The sequence below is a fragment of the Mesitornis unicolor genome, unplaced genomic scaffold (genome assembly GCF_000695765.1).
Source record: "Mesitornis unicolor isolate BGI_N332 unplaced genomic scaffold, ASM69576v1 scaffold16808, whole genome shotgun sequence".
Lineage (NCBI taxonomy): Eukaryota > Metazoa > Chordata > Aves > Mesitornithiformes > Mesitornithidae > Mesitornis > Mesitornis unicolor.
In genome coordinates, this window is record NW_010201321.1 from 20,442 (window position 1) to 45,943 (window position 25,502).

The following is a 25,502-nucleotide window of genomic DNA, read 5'->3' on the forward strand; positions in this document are numbered from 1 at the left end:
AGGGGAAATATCCTCAAAGCAGACATTTGGAAGTACTTTTTCATTGAAACAGCAATACATGCTTAAAATGGATTTTAAGGTTAGATTTTTTCAGCATCATCAATCTAGGAATGACTTAGAAAGGAATGATGTAATGTTAAGTCTCTATAGGCCAAATTTGTCCTCCCCAGATTTCTATAAAACCCTCAAAAGCCAGGCAGTATCTCAGAGATCAGTTATCAAAGTGTTAAACAAAGGACAAACAAGTAGCAAGCTGCATCGATTTAAAACTGCCGTCTTTGTGATATCTATTACTATCTTCAGTACAATGGAATATTCCAATCAGGACTTTCTTCAGTCCAAGACAGAGATAACCTTTTTTATTTGTCTGAATTTCGTTGCAAAAACACATCTTAGAAGACTATGTTTAGCTGCAGGAAGGAACATATCCAGCTTTCATAAAATGTCCACCAACTCAGAAGGACATAGATCAAGTTGTGGGTACAAAATAGGCAAGATATTTAAAGCTGAACAAAGGCTGGCAGCTGAATACAAAAGGACATAAGTAGACACATAATCACTTCATTGAACAAAGGTTATAAATGAAATGTTCAGGCTTTCAGGACTTTCCCAAGACACTCAGGAAAGTCTAGACATCAGTGCTATAGACAAAGCTTTAAACATTCTAGGCTGGCTAATTAATCTTAACTTTCAGATGGTACATAAAAGCAGATCTTGCAAATTACACTGTGTTACCAGAGAAGGATGTCTGTAGTTCTAATGACAGGAATAATCTTTCGATCAGACTCAATCAATCTTAAAAAAAACCAAACCATAAAAACCAGAAAGAACTCTAAACTTTAAACAGTCACGGCTGTATTCAATAGTTCACACACTTTAAAGGCTAGAATAGAAGTGGCCGGAGTAGCAAGCAGCCATCTTAGTTTGGGCAGTACTGCACTGCTGGTGGGCCAGCACTATCCCATCCTGGTGACTTCTGGTGTAACATCAAAGTGTCAGTGGCATGACCTCAGTAAAGAGACTAAACACACATTTGTGAAAGAAACTGACTGTAGCAAACACAGATTTCACAGTGCAACAAAATCTGTAAAATCAACACATCAACAAAGATCCTCTTCTTGAGAATGAGTGATGTTTCAGCCTTAGTGATTTCTGGAATACATTTGCATTAATCATTTTGATAACAAGACCAAGAAAATTATATTCTGCAGATTTGGTACTGAGTGGTATGTCAAATTGTGTTTTTCATTTTAATATTAATGACTTGCAGCATAATAGTGAGACTATTCATATTTACATTTTTCTCAAATTCTTCAGCAAGCCAATAATTTGCCCTGCTATGCCACAATTAAAATCTTGACAATAATAAAATTATGGCAAAGCTGGAATGTTTGTTTCATGCAGCACAGTCCCAGGAATTTGTTTTTAAAAATATACATGTGTGTGTGTATATACATATATAAAAATACATATGGTAATGTCAGTACTATGCACCCATAAGATTTCAAAAAAAATATTCAAGGTATATGACAAGAAATTAATTCAGCTGGGTGTTACTGTGTATACATGTCCATCCTAGATTGGCACAGGCCTTTTCACCTGAGAGTGATTATAGAATATCACCACTCTATCCTGTAGTCATGGTATTGTGAAAAATCAGGATTCTTCACTATCTTTTCTTCTTTTTTTTTTACCTTATTACTTCTCAAATTCTACAGAGAAATGAGATTACCACTTCTGTAATAATACTGCTAGATTAGCATTCACTGAATTACATAAGTAGAATTGATTTCACCAGACTTATATGACTACAATGTAAAAATCTGTTTAGAAATGAATCACTGAACCTGGCGCAATGAAGGTCCTTCACAGAAACATTGTACCGTAAGCTTCACTTGGTTGTTTATTTCTCTACACGATTATAAAGGGAATATAAAAAACTGTCTTCTGTTTAGATGTTTGCGAAGTACAAAGTCAGCATCTAAATTCAATTGAGATAAAACCTGTCCATTCTCTAATATTTCTCTCCTAAGTTCAACTCGCCATAATGCAAACAACATAAAATCATAAGGATGACCACGAAAGGCTAGATCAGGGTTCATCTAAGCCTGTACCCTGTATCTCCACTGGAGTGACTGGAAAATTAACAGATAAGACTTCAGTCCTGAAGTGGTCAGGCAGCTGGACTAGATGAGGGCTGTAGGTTCCTTCCAAATCCTCTAGTGTAGTCCAGTCTAGTCTATGGCAATAAAACCAAAGGGAACATGCAGTAACACCTCTCTGATACACTCTACTAGTCACTCATTATTTGCGGTTCAGGGATCTCCCAAACCAAAGATGACAATTTTGTGATTAATAGCACTTGATGGACTTTCACTCTTTTTGACTCCTTCCACAGCTCCTTCCCACATGGAAGCTTAGAGCATCCACAGCTATCTGTAGAAACATGTATGACAATTTAACAAATCATAGTGTGAAAAGCCATAAGCAATCAGCAACAGTCACAGCTGCTCACTGGTGTTCAGTCTTCACTCACCTTATTTCTATATCACCAAGAATAGTAGCACTTTGATTGCAAGATCTAATTCAAGATCTTTGTTGCTTCATATTAAAACCACCTGGTAGACTAAATCCTTCTGCTTGTTAGCAGTAAACCTTTCAATAATGTAACACATCTGGCCAATATTAAGGATAAAGGATCTGTGGCTTGAAATAAGATCTCCCTGTGTCATTGACTTTAATGTCTAAATACTCCACTCTGAAACATAACTGTGAACATAACATACCATGCTCTCTCTTCTGCTCATGCAATCCTGTAGGCTTCTTATTTTCTTGCTCTATTTTCTAATACATGCCATAGCAATAATCATGAAAAATGGGGTACTGCTCATCAGCAAGGACACTACAGGTTTCCACAGAACAGAAATTTTGAAAATGTGTAATTTTAGCATTTTTATCGTCTTATTAAAGCAGACAGAAGTGGGCATGTGATTTGCCAGTAGGTGTATTTTTAGAGATAGCCAGAAGACAAGAATCAGCAAATACCTGGAAACATCTGAAAGCAGAACTAGAAGTTTGGATAATTTATAAGACTGGGCAAGACAGGTGCTGGCAGAGGTTGACAGAATAATTTGTTTATGTAAATTTAATTTCCCTGGCTGACTTTTCTATGAACATACTGGACTCAACAGTTTTGGACTGCCAGACTTCAAACTGAAACTCAAGTTAAGAAACTCTAGCATGTGGCTGTAAAGCCTGCCAAGGATATCTTTGAGGCATCAGGTGGGATAGGCTCTGCTTATAGATAATTTCAGCACATATGGCTAAATGTACTTAATTTATCTTAAACAAAGTTCTATTTACCACAATTTTATAATCTGCATTTGGATAAACAGGTAAAACCGGTGAAAATGTGCTGCCAACACAGTTCAGCTGTTATTGAAATTCAAAAAAGGCATACTCCAAGAGAAGGTGTATTCACTCAGAGAAAGCTCTTTCACACTTGAAATAAATAGCTTGAAACAGTTTCTCTGACAAAACACTTCTCAGTGTATTTAGTTATACTGAATAAACAGAATTTTTACTCTTTTGAGAAATACTGTGCATTCAAAAACTGTCTATGCTACCATATTGGTTAAATACACTTTTAATCATTTCACTTCCTCAAGACACATTAACTCCTGCAGACAGGTTGAACACATCGCCTGTCACATGCACTCCAATTCCAAGCCTGACAAAAACATACATTGAATGTATAGCTTTTAGTGCCTTGCCTTGCTGGCTAGCAAATGCCTTTTTGTAAGCATCTGTAGTTACCCAATAGCTCCAAATATATGGATCACTCCTGTGCAGCTGGGATTTTGCACAATAATGGAGCACGAAATATTATGACTATAGACATAATAAGTAAATTAAACTTGGACAGTTATTCCCAGGTCAAAAAGCACAACAGAAACAAAAAAAATAATCAAAACTTAATTGAAAAGTGAGCAATATATCTAAGTATCAGAAAATGAACATTGAGTAAGGAGAGACTGTAAGCTGTTTAAGAAACACTATTACAGATAAAAAGTAGTGGGATGAAGAAGCAGAAGCAGTAACTCAAATTGAGTGATATGAAATTTGTTTTATTTAGAAGATGGTATACTTTTGAGAAAGTAAAAAACAAACTGAACAAAGGTTATGCATAAATAATTCTGCACTGTCAGCAAATGCCCTAGGTATTTTTTCCTGCACATATCATAGCATCATAGAATCATTTGGTTGGAAGAGTCTTTTAAGATCATCGAGTCTAACCATAGCCTGTCCACTACTAAACCATGTCTCTGAGCACCACTTCTACACAACTTTTAAATACCTCCGGAGATGGTGACTTCACCACCTCCCTGGGCAGCTTGTTTCACTGCCTGATAACTCTTTCAGTGAAGAATTTTTTCCTAACATCCAGTCTAAACCTCCCGTAGCACAATTTGAAGCCATTTCCTCTCGTCCTATTGCTTGCTACTTGGGAGAAGAGACTGACCGCGACTTTGCTACAGTCTCCTTTCAGGTAGCTGTAGAGGGAGATGAAAGTCAGTGATTAAGTGAAAGGTCTAAAATACAGTATATCATATAGGATCATAGCAAATGCCTTCCTCATAAAGCATTTATTTATTAACAACTTGGAGAATCCTGAATGAAAGATTGTATTAGAGTAAAAAAATCTGGATCATAATGCATAATTTTCATACTTTATTGTCAGATACAGTCTCCTCCTAATCTTACAATAAACTTATTTTAGCTTTCTAGTGATGGGTGTATTAAAATGTCCTTCCTGTTTTATTTTATGAACTCTTTTAACAAAGTTTCTAAACCAGTTTGTAACTTTCCTTTTATTTATTTCTATTTGTTGCTAGCAAACCTTGCTGCTATCTCTTTTTCTTTGTGGGTTTTTTGTTGTTGTTGTTTTATTGTGAATTTTTGGGTTTTATTTTTTTTTATTTTTCTGTTTGTTTTTTAAATGAACATTTAAATTTCTACTCCTATGAAATCCTTTCAATTTCAGTATTTGTTCTCACTTTAAACATCTTTCAGGTTCCTTAAGGGACACAACTGATGGGTAGGAGAATTAAAAACATTCATCCATAATACATAAGCTGGTAGAGTTTTTAGTGCAAAATTAAAGGAGCTTTCTTCTCTCAACACCTCATTTTTTCCTGAATCTCTGGATCAACAACCACTGCCAATGATAAAACATTAATTTGCTACAAAATCTCTAGAGCTCTGCCCTTTATTTTATACCTAATGAACTCTATCTGGAACTCTGTAATGACATGTGACACTGTGACTCAGAGGTCCAAATGAAACCCAGAAAAATTGCCTGGTGTGACAGACATTCTGAAAAATCTACAAAGAGCTAGAGAGAAGAAAAAATTTGAAACCTCTCAAGTGGTAACTTTTGTAACTACTTGGAGATCAAGATTAAACTGACTTCAGCAGAAATTAGGTTTTGTGCTGGTCTTACAGGGAACCTCAAACCTTGCTGTAGGTACACAAAGCAGGAAAAGACTAAAGGCAGGGAGTGAGAAAGGTGAAAACCAAGGACAAATCACTGTAAATTACAACATTTTGTCTATGTTTATAAAAATGTGTGTGAAACCCCCAGTAATTTGTGAAATACCCTCATATTGTACAGCAAATAACTCTGTGTGAATTTCTCTCAGTGAAAGAATATATATTGTGCTGTTAAGGGTATTCCACCACCAAAAGATCAAATAAGATGCAAAACTGAATAAAATAGTATCTACAGCTGCTAGGGAGAGAAGTTTTGCTGTGGCTAAACTTCACAGGATAACTGTTTGGACTATTTAATTAAAAAAAACAAAAACAACCAGCAAACAAACATAATACCTCAGTCCAAATCAAAGTTAGTCAAATGCTGAATTCCAATTAATACTGCAGCTCAAAATTATTGACAAAATACATAAAGGTTTCACACTGGGTCATGTTTTCTCCTCATAAACTACCTCTGACCATGTACAAAAGCAAGCCTTTGTCAATGGGAAATTAAACATACCCAGCAGTTCTGCAAAGCAGGAGCAGCAGACTGAAACATTCAGACAAATGAGTATCCTATTAATTTTTTCCCATCTGAGTACTGTGGGGAAAAAAAAACAATCAACCAAACAACAAACAGTGGTAAATAAAATACTAAGCTATTTAGTAACTTTAAAATATTCTCTGAGAAATAAGAGTTCCAGTTATGTACACAGAAACATACCAGATGACACAACCCGCAGAGACTATATATCAAGACTGTGATCCTCGAGAAAATGAAGTTCCCCTAGTTTATGGGACTATTAAGAAACTTCCTGAATTTGGGAAATGCAAGATATATTTATTGTATCTAAGTCAAAATAAATATACTTCTAAAAATCTTGACCTAATTTCAGAAGGCACTTTTCTACATATACTTCAACAGTTCATGTGAATTTCACCAGGGAATCTCAATGATGGGCCTGCAGCATGTGGGATTAGCGGCTTTGCTTCTACTCATATGGAAAAATCCACTATTTCAGTTTTTCAGGGAATTGAATGTAGAAAAAACATTAGCACAATTAAGGTATGAGAATGATTGCTGAAATTATTTTCCTTTTCTGTCTTGCATTTTTTCCAATATAGAATTTGCAAGGAAACTTATAGCTTGGTCCTGCTTCAGTTCCACAGCAGAAAAGATTTGGCACTAGTGAGACTAGAATCAGACATTAAAAGGACACTGCCAATCTAGCTCATTTTAGGAAACAGTTAACTAAATGAGCTATTCTATACACACACAATACTTTAGCTCAGCTTATTATTACCATGATTCATATTAAGAACAAACAAAGCTCCTTTAAAACTACAAAGGACTGCTATCTGTTCATTAACAGTTGAATAATGCATTGAAGTTGCCTTATTTGAACTTCTAGAAACAATTTATCTTTCCTAATGTGTTTGAGACAACAGCCTGGTCGTAATAGGGTAAAAATGTGGTCTGAGAGCCACTGTGAGAAGTCAGAGCATTTAACACTGCTCAGGAAAACCTCAGCATCTCCTGTTTTGAGATCCTGAACGTCCCTGATAATTTCCTCATTGGAGATGAGACCAATTCACTGGATTAAAAATAAAGTGATGTAAAAACATCACCAAATGCTATTGCTAGTTCTGTTGATTCTTTATATTCCCAAAGAAGGAACGTACTTCCTTGGTACAATTTATTAACCACTGTTAATTACCATTTATTACTGGCATCCAATCAGACACTGAAGCACGCCTCCAGACAAATTAAAGCCCAGACAAGTTAAAGCCACTGTTTTTTATGTATTTACTCTTTTTCTTAACACCTTGTTAATGCTAACCAACACCATGAGCAAAAGAACTAACTGCTGTGACTCAGAGTAGAAGTAAGTAAAAAACTGGTAAACTGACCCACTTGTTTACAGGAAGTACTACACTGAGCCCACTTTAAGGTGTCTGCCTTCAGCTAAGCCATTGACATGAAAAGTTCATTCATGTAAATAAATTTATTATTTATTAATAAATACATTTTATTTACAGTGATTTTATCTAGGAAATTGTTGCTAATCAGTAGCATTTTTTTTCCTAGTATCTGTTCTTATCCATTTTTCTGTGTAACCGACAAAATAAAGTAACGTCAAGTAATTTATTCAAGGTCAAAAATGGTTCTGTTAATGTTAAAATCTATCTTCTCGGCTTCATATTCTTAGTCCTAACTATTGACCCGAATAGCCTCTTTTGCTCATTTGATATATGTACAAAACTGTTTTTCATTGCTCTTGCAGAAATCTATGGCTGTGCTTTAAAAAAAACAGCCAACTACAGTGATCCAGAAATTAGGCTTCAGAGATTAGGGAAAATATGAAAAAATAACATTTCTTTTTCCAAAGGAGTCAAAGGGCTATTGCACTCCATATACATTCTGACTGTCTTCACAAGATAAACATCTTTTTTTCCCTCATCATTTATAAGCTCCTGTATAGGTCTCCTTCATGGACACTATATACAAGAGAACTGTGATGTGCACTCCTGCTCATCCAAAGTCTCATCCTGGTTTATGTACCACCAGGATGACAGGATGTAACAAGAGGAACTATGACTGAAGCTGGAGCAAAAATGCCTCATTTACATTCAACATCAAGTTCTAAAGTATGCTTGATTAGCCAAAACATTGGTAATCCCTCTGAAGCATCTCCTGACTTTTTGTAGTAATTCCAATAAAGTTCTACCAGTTTTCCCACTTCTAGTGCTGCACAGTGGTGGATCCAAGATGCAGAGTTTCTTCTCCTTTATTTTATCTTTGAATTTCTTCTTTTCTTTATAGGCTTCCTTCTTTTACTCTTTCTCTAACACATACTTTGGCCATTTGTATTGGATGTTGGTGCCCTGGTTCTGGCAGGTGGAGAACTGTGGGGGCAGCCTCTGTGAGAGCAGGCCAGGGCTGCCCTGTGCCAGATACAGTCATTTCCAATAGGCCCACCTCAGGAGAAGCTGAGCCCCTCAGCCGAGCTGCTGCCGCCTCTGTGGTTACGTTTAAGAAAGGGGAAAAGCATTGCTCCCCACTCAGAGTTTGTTGATATTCAAAACACTTTCATGTTTACTAGCAGATTTGTGGAATTTCTGATTTTATTTCCAATACACAGAGTAATACTGAATACTTGACAACAAGCTATACAAGAATTCTGCAGTTCTTCAACAAGCTTTGAAAATCATCTATTCATATTTAGACTAGATTCTGCAGATCACTCTTTCATGCTATATTTTTCTCATTTGAAAGACAACATTCATTGCTCAACTCTTGCAAAGAAATCTTATTTTGTCTAAAATCATCAACATAAAAGGAATATAAAACTATTAACATTTATAGAATATAACTGTGAAAGTTATTTTGGGTATCATATGTTGAAATTTTGCTAAATAAATGGCTAGTACAAGGCAAATAAGAAAAAAACTGCACAATACTGTGAACTTACATTACCTTTTCCTAAACAAAATAAAATATTCACCTATGTACCTTACGCAGTTTGGTTATTTGCTATGCAGAAATGGTTTTGGACATCTATTTGATTGACTATTAGTATATCCAAATACTGTATGTGCTTCCTTGAATATTAAAAGTATAAGACATACACACACATTAAAAGAAAGGCATATCTTAAATTTAGATCTTAGGCTTAAAAAAATGCCTGAAGAGGCAATTAATATTTTTTTAAACTATTATTATTTTTTAAGGAAACAAGATTGATATAATTCAGAGAGAAGTGCCAGAGAAACAACCTAATTAAATGAACATAGTTTACTTGCAAAGGAATCCACAACCATGGCTATAGTTCTCTTTTGGAAGACAGGTCTGATTTAAACCCTGGCCCTTTCTTATCTCTGCTCAGCTGAGTGCAGTAATTAACTGCAATAAATAACTTAATTACTGTCATCTCTACTGGGTATTTGTGTTGCCCTTTCCAGTGCAGATGAAAACAGTTTTTTAAAAAATTTTTCTCTACATTTCAAACTAACATTTAAATTACTGCATATGAACAAATTCATTCAAAAATACACATCTCTTATGACTGCTCCTAGTATCTGGTGTTCTATGGAAGTAATTAATTTAAGAACATTTTGATATACATTTGGTTAATATTTACTTTTGAAATACTGTATCATTTTGTTACAACTCTATTCTCATTAGTAAATTATTATTTCATTTTATCCTTTATTTTAATTCTTTCGGCCTTATTCAAATACATATTTTACAATTTCTTCACTATCAAATTGTACGAGAGATTTTTGTAGAAGTTTTGATTTATATCCATCTGCCTTCACTATTTTTCCCGTGTAGACAGACTGTAGCAGTGGCATTTATCCATTTCTTCGTATAAGTTTTCAAAACTACTCTGAAGCAATCAAAACCTCTAAGTAACTATAAAATACTTTCAGTTCAAGGAAAAAGTGTTATGCAAAATACCTTTAAAATGCGCTATAGAGCCTTTGGTTACTACCAGCAGCTGGATGACACTAGATTTTATATCATACAGGAAACTCAGCAATCTTAGAGATCCCTAACAACATCATGGGTTGATCTAGGCCTTATGTGGAAGAACATAATGTCCTGTACCACTATCATATACTTCTAAGATTCACTTGGCTCCTCCTGGAAAATCTTCCACATCAGAACTTGTCCAGTGTATCTATTTGGATTACAAGTCTGACAGACACAGACTTTCCACCCCAGTCCTCTCACATCTTTTCCCTTTCAACATGCTGTTACTCTTCCCAACAGCTCTGTTCTGGTTTCCTAAGCCTGCATGACTGATGGCGTTCCTGATCAGCAAGTTTTAAGGGTTTCTCGAGTTGGGTTGGCCCGAACATTGAAAACCAGCTTGATATTGGTATCACGCTTGCTTACTCACCTGACTGGTGCAATCTTGCCAGGGAGGTTTAGATTGGATATGAGGAAAAATTTCTTTACTGGAAGAGTGGTCAACCACTGGAAAGGGCTGCTCAGGGAGGTGGTGGAGTCACCATCCCTGGAGGTGTTCAAGAAGCACATAGATGTGGCACTTCGGGACATTGTTTAGTGGCCATGGTAGTGTTAGGTTGACAGTTGGACTTGAAGATCTTAACGGTCTCTTCCAACCTTAATGATTCTGTGATTCTGTGATCTGCATTATAGTGCAGCTGGAGATGACATTACACAGTGCTATTGCTTTTCTCATGTGTCCCAGAACATATTAAAGGTAACAACTCAGGTACGAGAGTTATGTTTTTAATGCTATCTTTGCCGACTGATCACTCAACTTGAAAATTAAAGAAAATTAAAGAAAATTAAAGAAAATAAAATTAAAGAAAATAAAATTAAAGAAAAGGAAAAGAAAAAAAAAAAGAAAAGAAAAGAAAAGAAAAGAAAAGAAAAGAAAAGAAAAGAAAAGAAAAGAAAAGAAAAGAAAAGAAAAGAAAAGAAAAGGTAACTATCTCCCTTTGGGTGGGTTTCTGTATTCCTAACTGAATTAAGCATTTCGATTTATTCTGATTTTGTCCAAATAACTAAAATGACAGAGACTTTACAAAAGTTCTCACTGCCACATGATGATGACCCAATATGAAAAAATAAACAGACAGCCATAAAAGAGGCACAATAAAGACTTCTAAAGACATCAAATCTAGGCTTGCAGCCAGGAATCTCTGGAATGCTCACATCCCCTCTAATGCTCTGTAGGTAACAGCACATGTACATGAAGTACTGCAAAAAAACCTTCATCCACAGGATGAACATAAGGCCTTTACAGAGCAGCTGACTGTTTATTTCCCCAGTAGTGATTGCACTTTGAGCCTATAAAAATCTGTAAATTTTCTTGGACCCAGTTCTGTTGTCAGTACCCATAGGGAGTTCACATAAAAGACAATGAGTTCCATGAGTTCATGGAGCAGTGGTGTGTTCTGCACCATGGAAAGATAAGAAAATTGGGCATTTTTTATTACTACAAAATTATTAATTTTCTTGATTAAAACTGAAAAGCTTTCTCTGAGAACTGAGAAAAAAGTGTTCTGCTGAGTTATATGCTATATTTAAACTGCAAATATTCTAACAATGATGACTCAAATGGAAAAAGTGTAAGACATTTTCATTAATCCTCATGCCTGTCCATGTAATATCATACAAGGGATTCTTGATAGATCCATTTTCAAAACCAGACAGGTATATAGTAGGGGCTAAACAATGAAAACAGGTGAAAAGGTGTAATAAGTAGTTCCATAACAGTATGAGGAGCAGGTGTCTGCCTTGCAGTAGCTATCCTTGTCTCTCTACAAATAATAGTGTAAAACTGAGTCGGAATGAGGATTGGCTTTCTGAAAGGCCTTCATTTATACAGGCTGTGTCAACACATGCTCATGGTTCTTGGAAATATCATAGCATGTATGATTAATATAATGTTCAAATGAGTTAAATCTCCTTTTCCATTTACCAACACATATTTCTTGGTATTTCTCTTACACTAACACATTCCCCTCTTGATGCACTCTGTGAGAAACTAAATAACCAATACTTTTCTGTGACAGTTTGGTAGCTTAAATCTGACAAACATGTGAGCATCTATTCTATTTGAAAATTCAGTAATACTAATTTTACAAATCACTTCATTCCCCAAGTCATCGCTGATTTTATACTTCATACTCTCCACTTCCACCCTTTTACAGCCCCTTTTACCATTTCATTATAAAAAAGAATATCAAGAACCTTGGACTACCTTTTTCCTTTTAATAAAATTGTCAAGAAGATTTCAAAATGTGTGCAATTCCCTAGAAATAGACAGGATACTAGCACAAAATTATTTTCAAGATTCTTTTTCCAGCTGCACAGCAGTCCCTAGCACTATGCTATACTGACTTACCAACAATAACACATACCCTAGAACAGAAATCTTCTTCCTGGAGACCAACTGTACCACCTATGATTCTATAGAAAAATTAAGGATTTTTTTCCCCCACAGTTGTTCGTAATTTATTTTTGCTATCCATCTTGGGCCATGAGAAGAGAATAAGGAATATTTGGTTTTGTATGCCTTCATATTTTTCTGTAACTTCCTTCTCCTCCCCCTGAACTATACTCTATTTCTCATTAGTCTAAAATGGTTGACTCTATATTTGTGAGGAATAGCCATACAAATATGAAAATGGTCCAGGACAGACTTATCTTTGTTCAAGCAACAGGCTAACTGTTCTAATGAAATCAGAATAATTGTGTTTTCTTTATTTGTCTGCCCTCATGATTTTATCACTTGTAATATGATGCTTCACCACCTGCCTGAGGGGTGAGCAGTTTATTTTAACAACAACTACAAATATGTCTGAGTCATCGGGCTCTCTGTAATGACTTGGGCACTCCCTGAAAATCAAAAAGGCCAGAGAAGACCAAACTCAACTCCTTTTATTTTTACCTCCAGAACACAGAGATTAAATCAGCATGGAATGGAGGCTATGGGCCTAGATAACCAAAAGTAATTGACAATCCAAGAGAAGGTATGACTTGCTTCAAAATTTCTAGAGGCAGGCAGTGAAAACACTGAAAGAAGTCAAATGGAAAAATTATTTTAAGTCAAAGCCATAAATAGTTGTTTCTAGTTTCTTTAAGCCAGCTAGATACCACTGGTAAACCACAAAGACTCCAAACAGAGCACAGAAGGATTCCCTCAGTAAAAAATAATGTTCATCTACATGAATAAGCCTGTGGCTTGTGAACTATAGCATGTCTAGGAGATAATTTAGCATAATTTCCAGCTACAGGAAACTTCTAAGTCTCTTTTCACTGTGGAAATTAAAGATGAGTTGTTATTCATTCTTGTTGGCCAGCAGATTGTGAAGATGAGGGAATAATATATTATATCCACCAAGATTAGTCAAAACCAACCTTCAAAAATCTATTATTGATATTGCAGGAACACAGAAATTAGTACTCCAAGTATTTTTTCTAGATTTAATACAGTTTTCATTTCCTTTAAGCAGTGATCTTTTTATTCCAGAATGAATTGTGATATATTTATGTTAATATCACCACTATATCACCTGTCTTTTTAGATTTCTGTCATATCTATAAATTAATCCTAAGTGCAGATGGAGTATGTGCTCATCCTACCACTTACCACCTGTCTCCATGCCTTCCCCACACTACACATTGCATGGATTCACTGAGGAGACCAGAAGAAGGTGCTATGCCCTGATGGGTCATGTCAGAACCAGAGGTGGGAGAAAGAAACAGTATTTTCTCCTGGTTGCAGTAATTTAGGACAATCTACATATAAACAAGAGACTGAGGCTGCTGTAACCAGTCTGGGGCTCTCAAGAGTATATACCACTTATTTTACACACTCTGTATAGGGTAAATGGAAGAGGACCTACCCTACTTATTTCAGGGCTATACCATCTTTGTTTACATATGCATACCTATAACCAGTAGATGTGAAAAGATGTATACTAGCCTTCAAAACTGCATGGGTTGGTATACCTAAATGTAGGATTTCTGAAATCACAAAGTATAAAACATGTAATTATTCAGGCTAGAGCTGTGGTTTCTCTGCAATGTAAGTAATGTAAAAAATGCATTTAATCACAAATAAGTATATATTTCTGTTAAGCTTCCTTTTTTGTTCCTGTGTTATCCTCAGTGGCCATGGAAGTCAACTAATGCAATACTCTGAAGGCCAAAATCTCCCACTCTTTTGACCCAAAACGTAGCTATTTTAATTGTGCAATTGAGGAGACAAGTATTCTGAGACAGACTGAAACTAATGAACTAGCTAACTAAATATTTAGGTAATGGACTAACAAGGGGCTGTTTGCAAATCATCAAATGGCTTACAAAAGTCCACACAAGTTACTTGTAAAGAGCAAGATGTGCAGACCAGGGCATAACTAAATGCAGATTTTAAAAATATACAACATAAGTTGAATATATATTGCTGGTAACCGAATTGTTCCTGTTGGTGAGGGTATTCATTAAGCAATAAGCTCTGGTAAACTGAAGACACGAAGAAAGAAACTCTATAAGTGAATGTATGGGAGTTATTTTGGATTCGAGCTGCTGCAGGCTAAGATGTTAATATAAGCTGTTTGATTTCAGTTTAATGCTTGTGATCTATGAAACTGTGCTTACAACAAAAATAAAAAAAATCTGGGTACCAAATCTAGCTTTGAATAGCATAGGGCAAGGCTAAGTAATTCTTCTCCCTTATCAAAGTGGCAGGATTGGAAAAAGACTGTAGAAGTTCCCACTGTAATCAGTGTGTGAAAAGCAGTATTCCTGGAGTGACTCAGCTTTGAGGTTGACAGCAATGGCCAAAGTGAAACACAGGCCATTAGGAGTGGCATATCCAGGAAAGAGCAGCCAACAGTGACATCTGTCATGACAACGCAAATATGAAAATGATAGATATTTGATTGTCTTTGCTCAGTGTCTATGTCACTCTGATACAGTGATTAGATCATGAAGAAAGTGACGGAATTTCTAACAGCGAATATGCAACATTGTAAATTACATCTGATTACAGATAAGCTGGGAATGTACAACTTTAAGACGTAAATGACTGTGGATGTTATAAAGGGCTGCCCAGGCATCACTCCAGAACATCAGCAAAGCCTTCAATCATGATAAAATTGAGGAGAAACACTGGTGAACTGTTGGGGAGAATGGGAAAGGGTTGAACTCTGTCATTATCAAGTATAACTTTTGACCTAGTACAGTCTATTCTCCTCAGTGAAGATATTCTCACTGGACAGATATGTCAAATCATTAATTAAAATGATTCCTGTCTCATTTTAATTTATAGACTGGACAAGTAGTATAATCAAAGTTGAATTTGTAAAGGTAAATAGTTGTGGATTTCATAAGCTTGGTACTACAAGCTAATCTGCTCTCTCTCCTGTTATTTTACCTAATGTGTTACTCAAAATAGACAGACTCCCTGTCATATGAAAGGTACATAATTTTAAGTGAACTCTTGAAACTGTTACAGTCAATGGAATTTTTTCCCATTACTTTTAATTGGCCCAAGTTCTCACTTAGTAAGCAAGAAAGTCAACACTTGAAAAAATTATTCAAGCTATATCTTATAAAAAACAAGAAAATTTAGGATTTAAATAGATATGTATTATAACTTCTTGGTATTTTTCAATAGATTATCAATAGTGTTTCACTGACTTGTTGAAAAAATAAACATGGAAGTTGTTTTAAGTTATTTAAAACCTCAAATGTTTAGTAGTGCAGTGTCTTGCATAGGAAACAGCTAATTCAGGTAAGCAAATGAGATTAGTTTCTTTTCATTTAAATGCCTACTAAACTTCAGCATTGTGGACAGCTCAAACCATTGAAAGGGGAAAAAAAAAGGAAACAAATTAAAAATACACAAATATATCTAGAATATTAAGCTTTAGCTGTAAATCAAGATTAAACACATATTTCCAAGACTGACAAATACAACTGCTTGAAAAACCTTACATTGCTAGCCACTCCAAATGTTTCCCAAAATGTTTACCTAAATTAGTTCAAAGGCCACAATTTGTACAAAAAGAAAATTTAATTAGGCCTTGTGCTTGAAGTGTTTCTGCAATTACTTCCTTTGGTTCCATTAGGATGTAGCCCCAATTAAAATGCATTGTTAATATTACAAGATAACTCTGGTGGTACAAAATCGAAGATATGCCTCCATGTAATTTTAGATTATTCTTTTCTGTGAATTTTTGCAATTATTTTTTGTCAAGAATGCTTTTTTCTATTCTCTTGCCAATGAAATATTTTAATCAGTTCACTCAAACACTGAGTCTTTGAAAACAGGCAAGTTCTACAAAACTTAATACATTTTGTATCCCAGTACTCAGTTAAAGCTTTTTGTTAGTCATTTTTGTTGAAGTAAAATAACAAGTGAAAAATATATTGAGATCACAAGATTCTCTGACTGTAGCAAGTAAATATTCTGAATGTGAGGAAAAAAAAATCAGGATTTGATCTTTCAACTTTAATTCACATTCTTAGTCCTTACTCAAGTCACTACCCACACTGAGGGCTTATGTGCATATATTTGCCCCACTGAGATTCTCTGTTTAGCCTTGAGTTATTCATAAGTAGTAGATCTGCCAGATCAGCATCTTTCATCTGCATTTGTCTATCTGTATTTTTAATGTCTTTTACTTACTTAATACTGCTATGCAGAATTATAATTCTGTATTTCTTGCATTTGATAGTATGTAAAACTTGTTCTGATTGAAAGCACAATTAAGGTCGACTAGATTTCAGAGCAATCTCTTGACATATGTGGAGAAAAAAGGAACAGTTATATTCAGTTACCAAAAAAACAGCAATTCTAAATACACAAGTAACACCATATAAGCATGCTATCATTTGTTGGAAGATTCTGTGGATTACTTTCTGAGGATCAAGAAGAAGTCGTAATTCTATTTTTTATTCTATATTGTTAAAAATACTTTCCCAAGAATATATAAAAATTTGACCCGCTCTATCCTTTGCATAAAGAGAACAACAGATCTACAGATTCCACCAATTCAACTCTATGAAAAAAAACAACAAACCAAAATAATAAACCTGCTTTGAAAGAATGACTAATTCTTTGCATTTTGGCCTATGATTTACAAATACTTAAGACTCACTTTTTTTCAATATTTATTAGAATACAACTAAACCAGAAATAAGAAATTGTTAAGATTCACATTTAACTGTCTAAACCTTTATGAACATTGCCCCAAATCCTACCACCACATTTGTATATGGGTTCACACAAATACTTGAGTATTTCTGTTAAACTCAGTCTGTCCATCCCACTGTGAAAGCTCTTGAAGAGTCTGAAGTACCTCTTTTTAATGTGAGGACCCTCTTGGATAGAGAGTGCACCTTGTGGGTATTAAGGGCTCATCATGAGATAGTGAGAGTCTCAGACAGGACAGGGATGGTCTCTGAATGAAGTGTTTTAGCTCAGAGACTGACCTTAGAAAGGAGAGTGATTTCCCCTGAAAGCTGAGACATAAAGGAGGCAGCAGAGGATCTGTCTTGCACAGCTGGAAGGGGTGGACTTTCCCTCTTCTACAGCCTCACTATTAGTGCTTTGTGAGCAGCTGGCACACACCTCCATCTCCTCTGCCTGGTCTCTTCTTCTGAGCTGTATACAGAAGTCACAAAACAGTCTCCTGCCCGAATCTCACTAGATATTCCCTGTGAGAGCCATATCCCAAAAGAGATGATAGATGAAATGCTACTGGGGAATGAGTCAGTCAAACAGTCAAATTTCAATGGATTCACAAAACCACAGAATGGCTGAGGTTGGAAGTGACCTCTGGAGGTTTTGGGGGAGTATAAAGAAGTGCTTGTTTCCTCCTTTGGAGTAAAACAGGTAACATTTTGGGAGGCTATCCCTTTTTAGCACTCATATTTCAATTGCTACACAAAATTACAGAAGGGTTGCAGTTGGAAGACACCTCTGGAGATTCAACCCTCTCCTTTGCTCAAAGTCATCTACAGCCAGCTGCCCAGGTCTATGTCCAGTCAGCTTTTGAGTGTCTCCAAAGATGGAGACTCTACAGCCTCTCTAGACCAACTGTTCTAGTGTTTAAACTGTAAGAGTTTACAATGAAAAAGTTTTTCTTATGCTTAAATTGATTTTAAACAAGACATTCTGCTTTGTTTTTCTTTGAGGGAAAAGAAAATTGAGAACAATATTAGTCTGTAAAGTGAAGGTTATGTCTCTGCACAGTTGTTAAATCTGCCTCTTATCTCTCGACTGTATTGCAGTGCATATCATCCAAACTCACAGTGTGGAGGTAGTCAAGCAACAGGTACCAGCATGTCAAAGAAGAAATGTATAAGAAGAAATAATACCATGAATTTTGCATGTAAGGGTGTATTTGGGTCAAGATGGTGTGAGCAATTACTTGCTAACAAGATGGTAACACCACTTGCATTAGACGAAACGTTTGTGTAGTACGCTCTCAGGGGGTCCACAGTCAAAGACACCAGTGTCTAAGGGGTAGCTGCCCTTCAGAAAATTCTGAAGCACATGTATAGGAATCGTTTGGCCTCAAAGGACAGACTGTATCTAATTAAAAGCAAAGCACATATGATGGACATTAGAGAAGCTCAGTACCATTTGGTCTGCTACTGATCAAATCCATTTACACCACATTCTCTGCCAATGAAAACACAGCCTTTTGGAAAAAAAATAGTACTCTGTCTTCTGACAAATCTAAAGCCTTGCTGAAGAAACTGAGTCACACATCCTGCTAAGGTTATACTTTTTAATGGGCTAGTATACAAATAGGAATTTTATTAGCCAGATGGAACAGATTGTTAATAAGTTCAAGTTGCTTACAAGTTTCAGTAACATGTATATCCATTACACTGATGCTCTTGTAAATAAAGCTCTTCAGATTTTTCAAAACTTTCTATACATAATATCAGTAAGTGTACAAATATACCTGTAGGTTATTAGGTGCTAGATAATAAGTATAGCTATGACTGGGTTGTAATTTTTCAAATGGATATAAAACTATATAATAAAATCCAATATAGTTTTTTAAGAGTTGAGAGGGTAGAAGGGTAACTATTCTGGTACAATTATTATCCAGGTGATTACATTCGTGTCTAAATTTCTCTGCAGCTGGATAGAATATGCTACCTACTTTCCATATAGTGATGAACAGACTGTGCTTTCCATTTTAAACTTGAGAAATGTGTTAGCTAAAACCCTTTCTTAGATTAGAAGCACACTGAAAGGTTTAGGTAACATTTGGAAAATATTTTTACGTCTGTCAGTGAAAGTAACAATTTATGAAAAACATACAAGCTATGAGTTTTTAATATTCCAGCATGTCCCTGCTTTTTTCCTTCTTGACATGCTACCATTTGTTTTTGTGCAACTAAACTTCCATCCTGAACGACTGCATTGGGCTTGGTCTGCAGTGATACACTGGAGTCCCCACTGAGTTTTTGCTGCTTTTCTCCTTCTCTTTTCGCTTATAACCTGAATTTTCTGAATTAAAGCAGCTCTTCTCCCTGATGAGTTAAAAAAATGGCAAATTCCACCAGACTGTTCTTCCTAACATAATGATATAGAAAGTAGGGGGAAAAGAGTCCACTCTCTGCAGACTTAGCTACTTCTGACCTCCTGTTTCCAGTTTTTTACAGCTGAGATGTTAAGTGGTTTTCCCTCTCAGATCCCAAAGTGTCTACTTTCACAGCATCCTCTGCTGAACTTTCCCAGGCTGCAACTGACAGCCCAGACAACCATAGCATCACATGACAAAAACCAGCTACACAAACAGACCAGGAGAGCTTTGAAAAAAATGTCTTTCAAATACGGTGGAGTCAAGTCTCATACTGTAGCTGTTTCTTTGTCTCTACTTTTTATTATTAGCATTTTCTCTCCATCTCACATATCTTTTATTAGACCTACCAGTCATCATTAAAGAGCCAATGCTAAATGCTTTAGAAATTCCTCATGTGTTTACCACATACTGAGAAACAGAGAGGTTGTTTTTTTTTCCCCTTTTGTGTTTAACAGCATGCTCTATATAAATACATAGTTCTGAAAGGGATATGAAATGGCATCTATACAGTTATGTATGAACGCAACTGCAGTCTAAACTAATGTCAAAGGGTAATGACAGCCTAATTGGCTTGGCTTGTTTGGCACATCATAAATGATTTTACAATGGTTCTTAGCAGATGAAGAGTCGGAAAACAAATTTATGCAAGTTGTGGAGGAATTACTATAAAACAGTAAAACACAGCCTGTTAAGGCCTTCCTAAAATTTTTTCCTTATTCTACCATCTGTAACATTACATTTCAGAAGACATCTCTCTGAGCTGTAAATGCTATTTGTCTGATGGACAAGCCTCTTTCTCCTACACTTACATTTCAACGAACATCCTGGTATACCACAGTGGTTAAAAATGCTGTTCTTCAAGGAGTGAGTTAACTTTTCTAAGCACTAAAAACATTATAGATTATAGAGGATCCATTCATTTGTTTCTTAAGGATTTAGCATTAAACAAAGAAAGGACCACTGCAACCTCTATGAGATAATTTTCCGTGAAGCAAAAACTTGTGTAACATAAAGAGCAGTGACCTGTCCCTCTAACTTGCTGATGATGCAGGACAAGTTCCATGTACTGAGTGCTTACTTTTCTAGATGTAACCTATACAAAAACTTAAGGATTTTGTTAAAATCTCTGAAACTGAAAAGGACATAAACAAAAAGGGTATTAACAGCAGTAACACAGATTGTTGAAGCAGAGCTAGAGGTAATATTGTTGCCAAGGAACAACTGGCACACAGAGTCAAACACAAGCTATACGTGCCTCAAAAATAAAAGAATAAGCAATCAGTGTTACTTTATCTGTATCCTTTGAGAGATAATACATTCCGTGTAACCACTGGCTCCCTTGTACATTTTTTTTACTGTGTAAAAGATTCAGAAGTACCTTTATTGACAGGACATCCTAGATTATCTTCAAAACTGTTTTGCTACGGAAGACTGGAAAAACAGTGTGAAATGCACAGGCAGAGCAAAGGAAGAAAGTGGACATATATGCTGTAAACTTCCTCACTAATGGATCTTTTCTGGTGACCTAAGACAACGGGGTTCCTTTTCATGACTCAGTAGCCCTTCTGATGTACTCTCAGGAGACATTAAGGAGAAGACAGTATTGTCAGATATCACATATTGCCATATACAATGGCTGAGAGGTTTTTTCCATTAAAGGCAGACAGCGTCATACCACTCTGTACAACCTTCCCAGAAAAGGAAGACCAATTTGTTTTTCTTCATTTTCAGCCATTTTCTGTGTCCCAGGGGAGTTCTAACTAAACAGAGGGAGAAATTAGCTAGAGAAAAGATTGGAAATGAGAGTGACAGCTAAATACTAATTGCATTCAGCATAAATAAAAAAGCTAACTGTAATCTCAAGATAAAGATCTGGCACTGATGGATTTTGGCACAGAAAATCTTCTGTCCTAATGGTTGCTTATACCACTTCAAGCATGTGTTAAATAATAGCAGTCATTAAAAAAACTGCATTCAATTAAGACAAAATTTATTTACCTTAAAATATCAGTTGATGACAACTGAAATCTATAGTTACAATACACTGACTTTAACTAATAGTTTTCTTGTGTAGCAAACTGTGTCCCCAAGCCTTACAGCTAGCAGGGTCATTTTAAGGGCATTTAATTTAAAGAATTCGGGAAGAAGTCCTTTTCGGACAATACACTTATAAGTCTGTAATCCATGTACAATCGATGAAAAATAATTTTGTTTTTCTTAAAATCCAATCATTTTTTCCCAAAAAATTGATCTGTAAAATTCTAATTTTATTTGGTGATCTTTGGGGAATCTTTAACAAGTTGATTGCTTTACTTTTGTATTCACTGTTCATGTTAGATCAAGAACAGTTCTTCTTTATTTCATTTCTATAACCTTACAATTTTTATCAAGTGTTGCTAGGATTGTTATTTTGTCAAGGTGATAACAAAACAGTAAAAAGGGATGGATAGATGTAAATTTCATTTTGCCTTTAAGTTTACTGTTATTCTGGATATATCCATTTGAGAATGTCAGATAGTCTTAAAAGCACAGAAAAAAATAATCAATTTGACTGAACATAGAAATTGTTTCTAATATTCTGATACTCTTACGTATGTCTAATAGCTCAACAGCCAGGAGGAAACAATCTTCTTGAAATTAATATTGTTTATCATCTACTACGAAAATCCACAGTGTATCTCAAGCTATTACCTTTTGTGCTTCAGTTTTATGTTTAAATTAGAATTTAATTATTCAAAAGGACTATTTAAACAAATTGAGCTCCTGAGGTTGAGACTTGCCCATGAGATAAACAAGTGGTTACTTTCAATTTGAAATTGGTACATGGCATACATGACATTCAGAAGGCAGTAAAATCTGCCACTACACAATCATTACAGAACTGTGGATAGAGAGAAAGAAAGAAAAGGATATAATTTGAGTAGCCTCCAACTTTATTAATTTAACTCATCTGAGAACTATACAGCAATAACGCTTCCAATGAAGGTCATAATTATTCTTTAATTGTTTCCACCTGCTACAGTACTGCCGTCAAACCCCTCCTCTTCTCCACCTCTCTGTACCTGGCTCAGCCCATCACTCATACTTTCGCAGTCTATCCTTGTATTAGCATTAAGGTACAACGGCAGAGAAGTTTGGGCTATTTTGTTGTGTCAGAATGCAGAATTTCCAGCTTTGCTTCCTCCATTGCTGAATGCTTTCCCTGTACTCAGTCCCTATTTCTGTTTATACTTTCTGAGGCTTAATTTCTGCCCTGCTCCTGCTACAGTCTGACATGCTGAACTTTTCCTTATAACCTGAAATTCTGCAAAGTTGAAAATTGCTAACAACCTTTGACTTTTCTAATTCCTTCTCCCCTTTTCTGCTCCTTCCATATCCTTCCCCATACAGCAAAAAAATCCATCCCAAAAAGATTTCTCAAACAAGTAATGAAACTCCTTTAGCAGACAGAAATCTTCATAAGCAAATTAATGTACAAACTAGAACGTTAAGGCCTACTAACTCAAGCATTCAAAGACACACAGACTACAGTCAAGATCTGTATACTTAAGTAAACTTCATCACTCAGCATGCTAACCCAAGCAATGTCTTGCCATGTTCCTAGGTACTCTGAAGAGAAAAAGGGAACTGCAGGACCCTTGAAGAAATTGATATGGACATCTCCTTGTTCCTTTCCCAAAATGTTCCTTTCATGATTGCAGCAACTTCATCTTGGAGAATCAAGACTCTAAACATGAAATCTGTAAACACTCTGTTACTGGTCATTTTTCTCCAACAGAGTTCCACCTTGTTTCCTCATTAGGATGTGGATCGTGAATAGAGTTTCAACTTTGGAACATATATGCAGTTTACACACTAGTAAGCAGACAAACTGTATAGTAAATATGTAGTGTTAATGTAGTAAGCAGTAAACATTTTTGGAGAAAATAACTTGTATTTTCAATCAGAATACGTAATGGTGGTGAACCTGTTTATCTAAGAACATAGACTTGGCTAGACAGGAAATTTTGTACTACTGGGATAGCATTTCACTATTTATAGATTTGCATCTAAAATAAATGATAATATTTTCTATTGCTCTTGAGGTGGATGACATGAGATTGAAATAGGTATTTCAATATCCTGTTTAATGTCAAGTTAGAAAATCAGATTCTTCCTTAACCTTTGAGTTTTAGTCATAAAAAGACTGATGGTTCAGGACCTTCCAGTGTTTGAAGATATACCATCTATTCAAATGGATAGGGCCAACAGCCACAGCGCTGGCAAAATCCTTTGCCATTTGTGCGAAAAATATTTCCTGCTCACTGCGTTGTGAAGGTAGCTCCATAATTTTGAAATAATTAATGTAAAGCTATTTGTACATATTTTTTCAGTTATGTCAAAGAAAGTGAAATCCTGGGTAGCATTGCAAATAGATTTATCTAGAATGACAGACTGCATAAAAGGAAGACATATAAGGGACAAATGTGTCCTATCAGAAAGGACAAAAAAAAAACTCCACTGAAGTGGGAGCTTAATGTTTTGGGAAAAATTCATTGCACTTCCCTTGTACTTACACTATTACTGAAAGGAAAAGTGTTATCTATTCACATGAAAGACCCTTTTTCTCTACCTATATGTTGAAGTAAAAAAGAATCATATTTTATATTTACAAAACAAAGATCCTACACTTCCTATTGCTTAAGCAAATTTGACACACCAGTAGATCAAAATAATAGGTTATCCTGTGCTTGTTTCTGGAAGCACCAGTTTTGCACAGCACCACCTGTCAGCAAATTGGCTTAAGATTTAAGAGACTGAATAATAATAATTCTGTAATTATTCTTCAAGATTCAATGCCTTCTGAAAACCATACTGCAGATCATCCTCCTAAGATACCTTTTGAAGTCAATGAGTCTAAGTAAAGTCCTTCTATCAAAGACTGCCTTTCAGATCAGTTTGTTTATTCTGATTTGTTGTATATACCACATCTTTAGCTTAGAGCGAGAACATGAATGGAAATAAACAGTGACACATTTGCAATAAGATTTCTGTGGCAAAGCCCTTTACTTAGATATTGTGGTTTCAATGCAACCACAATGCAATGACAAACTTCTTTTGGAAAAGACAGCTCTAATAGTGATGTTAAAATTATAGCTCCATGGAAAAAAAAATAAAATAAAAAGCATTCAAGATACAATATCTATTGTATGTCTGGATGTGGCTGTATTACAAATAAAATAATTCCTATTATTCATGAGTTGATTTACACTTTTTATCTCTCCATAACATGCAGCATTTATTTACTCTTACATTTTGAGGCATTAGAGTTTCCGCTGACATGGGTATTTTCTCAAAATAGTACATTATGGCAGTCCTCTGCTAGACATTTAAGCCATGTGTATGTTTATTTTTTAATTTCTTTCTTGAACTTTCTAACTGTGAGCAGACTGGGAAAGTGGAGTCATGATGACTGAGAGTTTGCTTTTTAAAAAAAAAAAAGAGGAAAAATGTAGACATTTGATGTAACTTTGAAAAACTCACAGCCTCCTACCTTGAAAACAAACATTTCCCGGCGAAGAATAGCCAGAGTGTTGAAGTTCCCATCACAGATGTTAGGCTTGGCTCCAGGATAGGAAGGTTTGTCACCAGCGGGTGTCCGGGGAGGCTTAGGTTGCCTGTCATTCTTCCGCGGGTCTGCTGGAGGGATTGAACGATGTGGGGGCACTGTCGGCAGAGGTCTTGTTGGTGGTGGGATCCTGTCTGGCGGACCTTTAAAAATATAGCAGCAGGATGTAATTTACATGCCCACCAGTGGCAGTGAAAGAAGAAATACACAACAAAAACCCGCTGTAAGCAGCGCAAATCCCACAGTGGAAGGGGAACGG

At 35.7% G+C, this 25,502-nt stretch overlaps 1 protein-coding gene across 1 annotated transcript in view; it reads right to left on the bottom strand.

The window, feature by feature from the left end:
* MMP16 (matrix metallopeptidase 16 (membrane-inserted)) overlaps positions 1-25,502 on the bottom strand; it is a 71,465-nt gene that overhangs the window by 20,431 nt on the left and 25,532 nt on the right. The window contains exon 4 of the mRNA XM_010190032.1: positions 25,169-25,386. Coding sequence (XP_010188334.1) covers positions 25,169-25,386 — 218 coding nt within the window. The remainder of the gene's footprint in view (positions 1-25,168; positions 25,387-25,502) is intronic.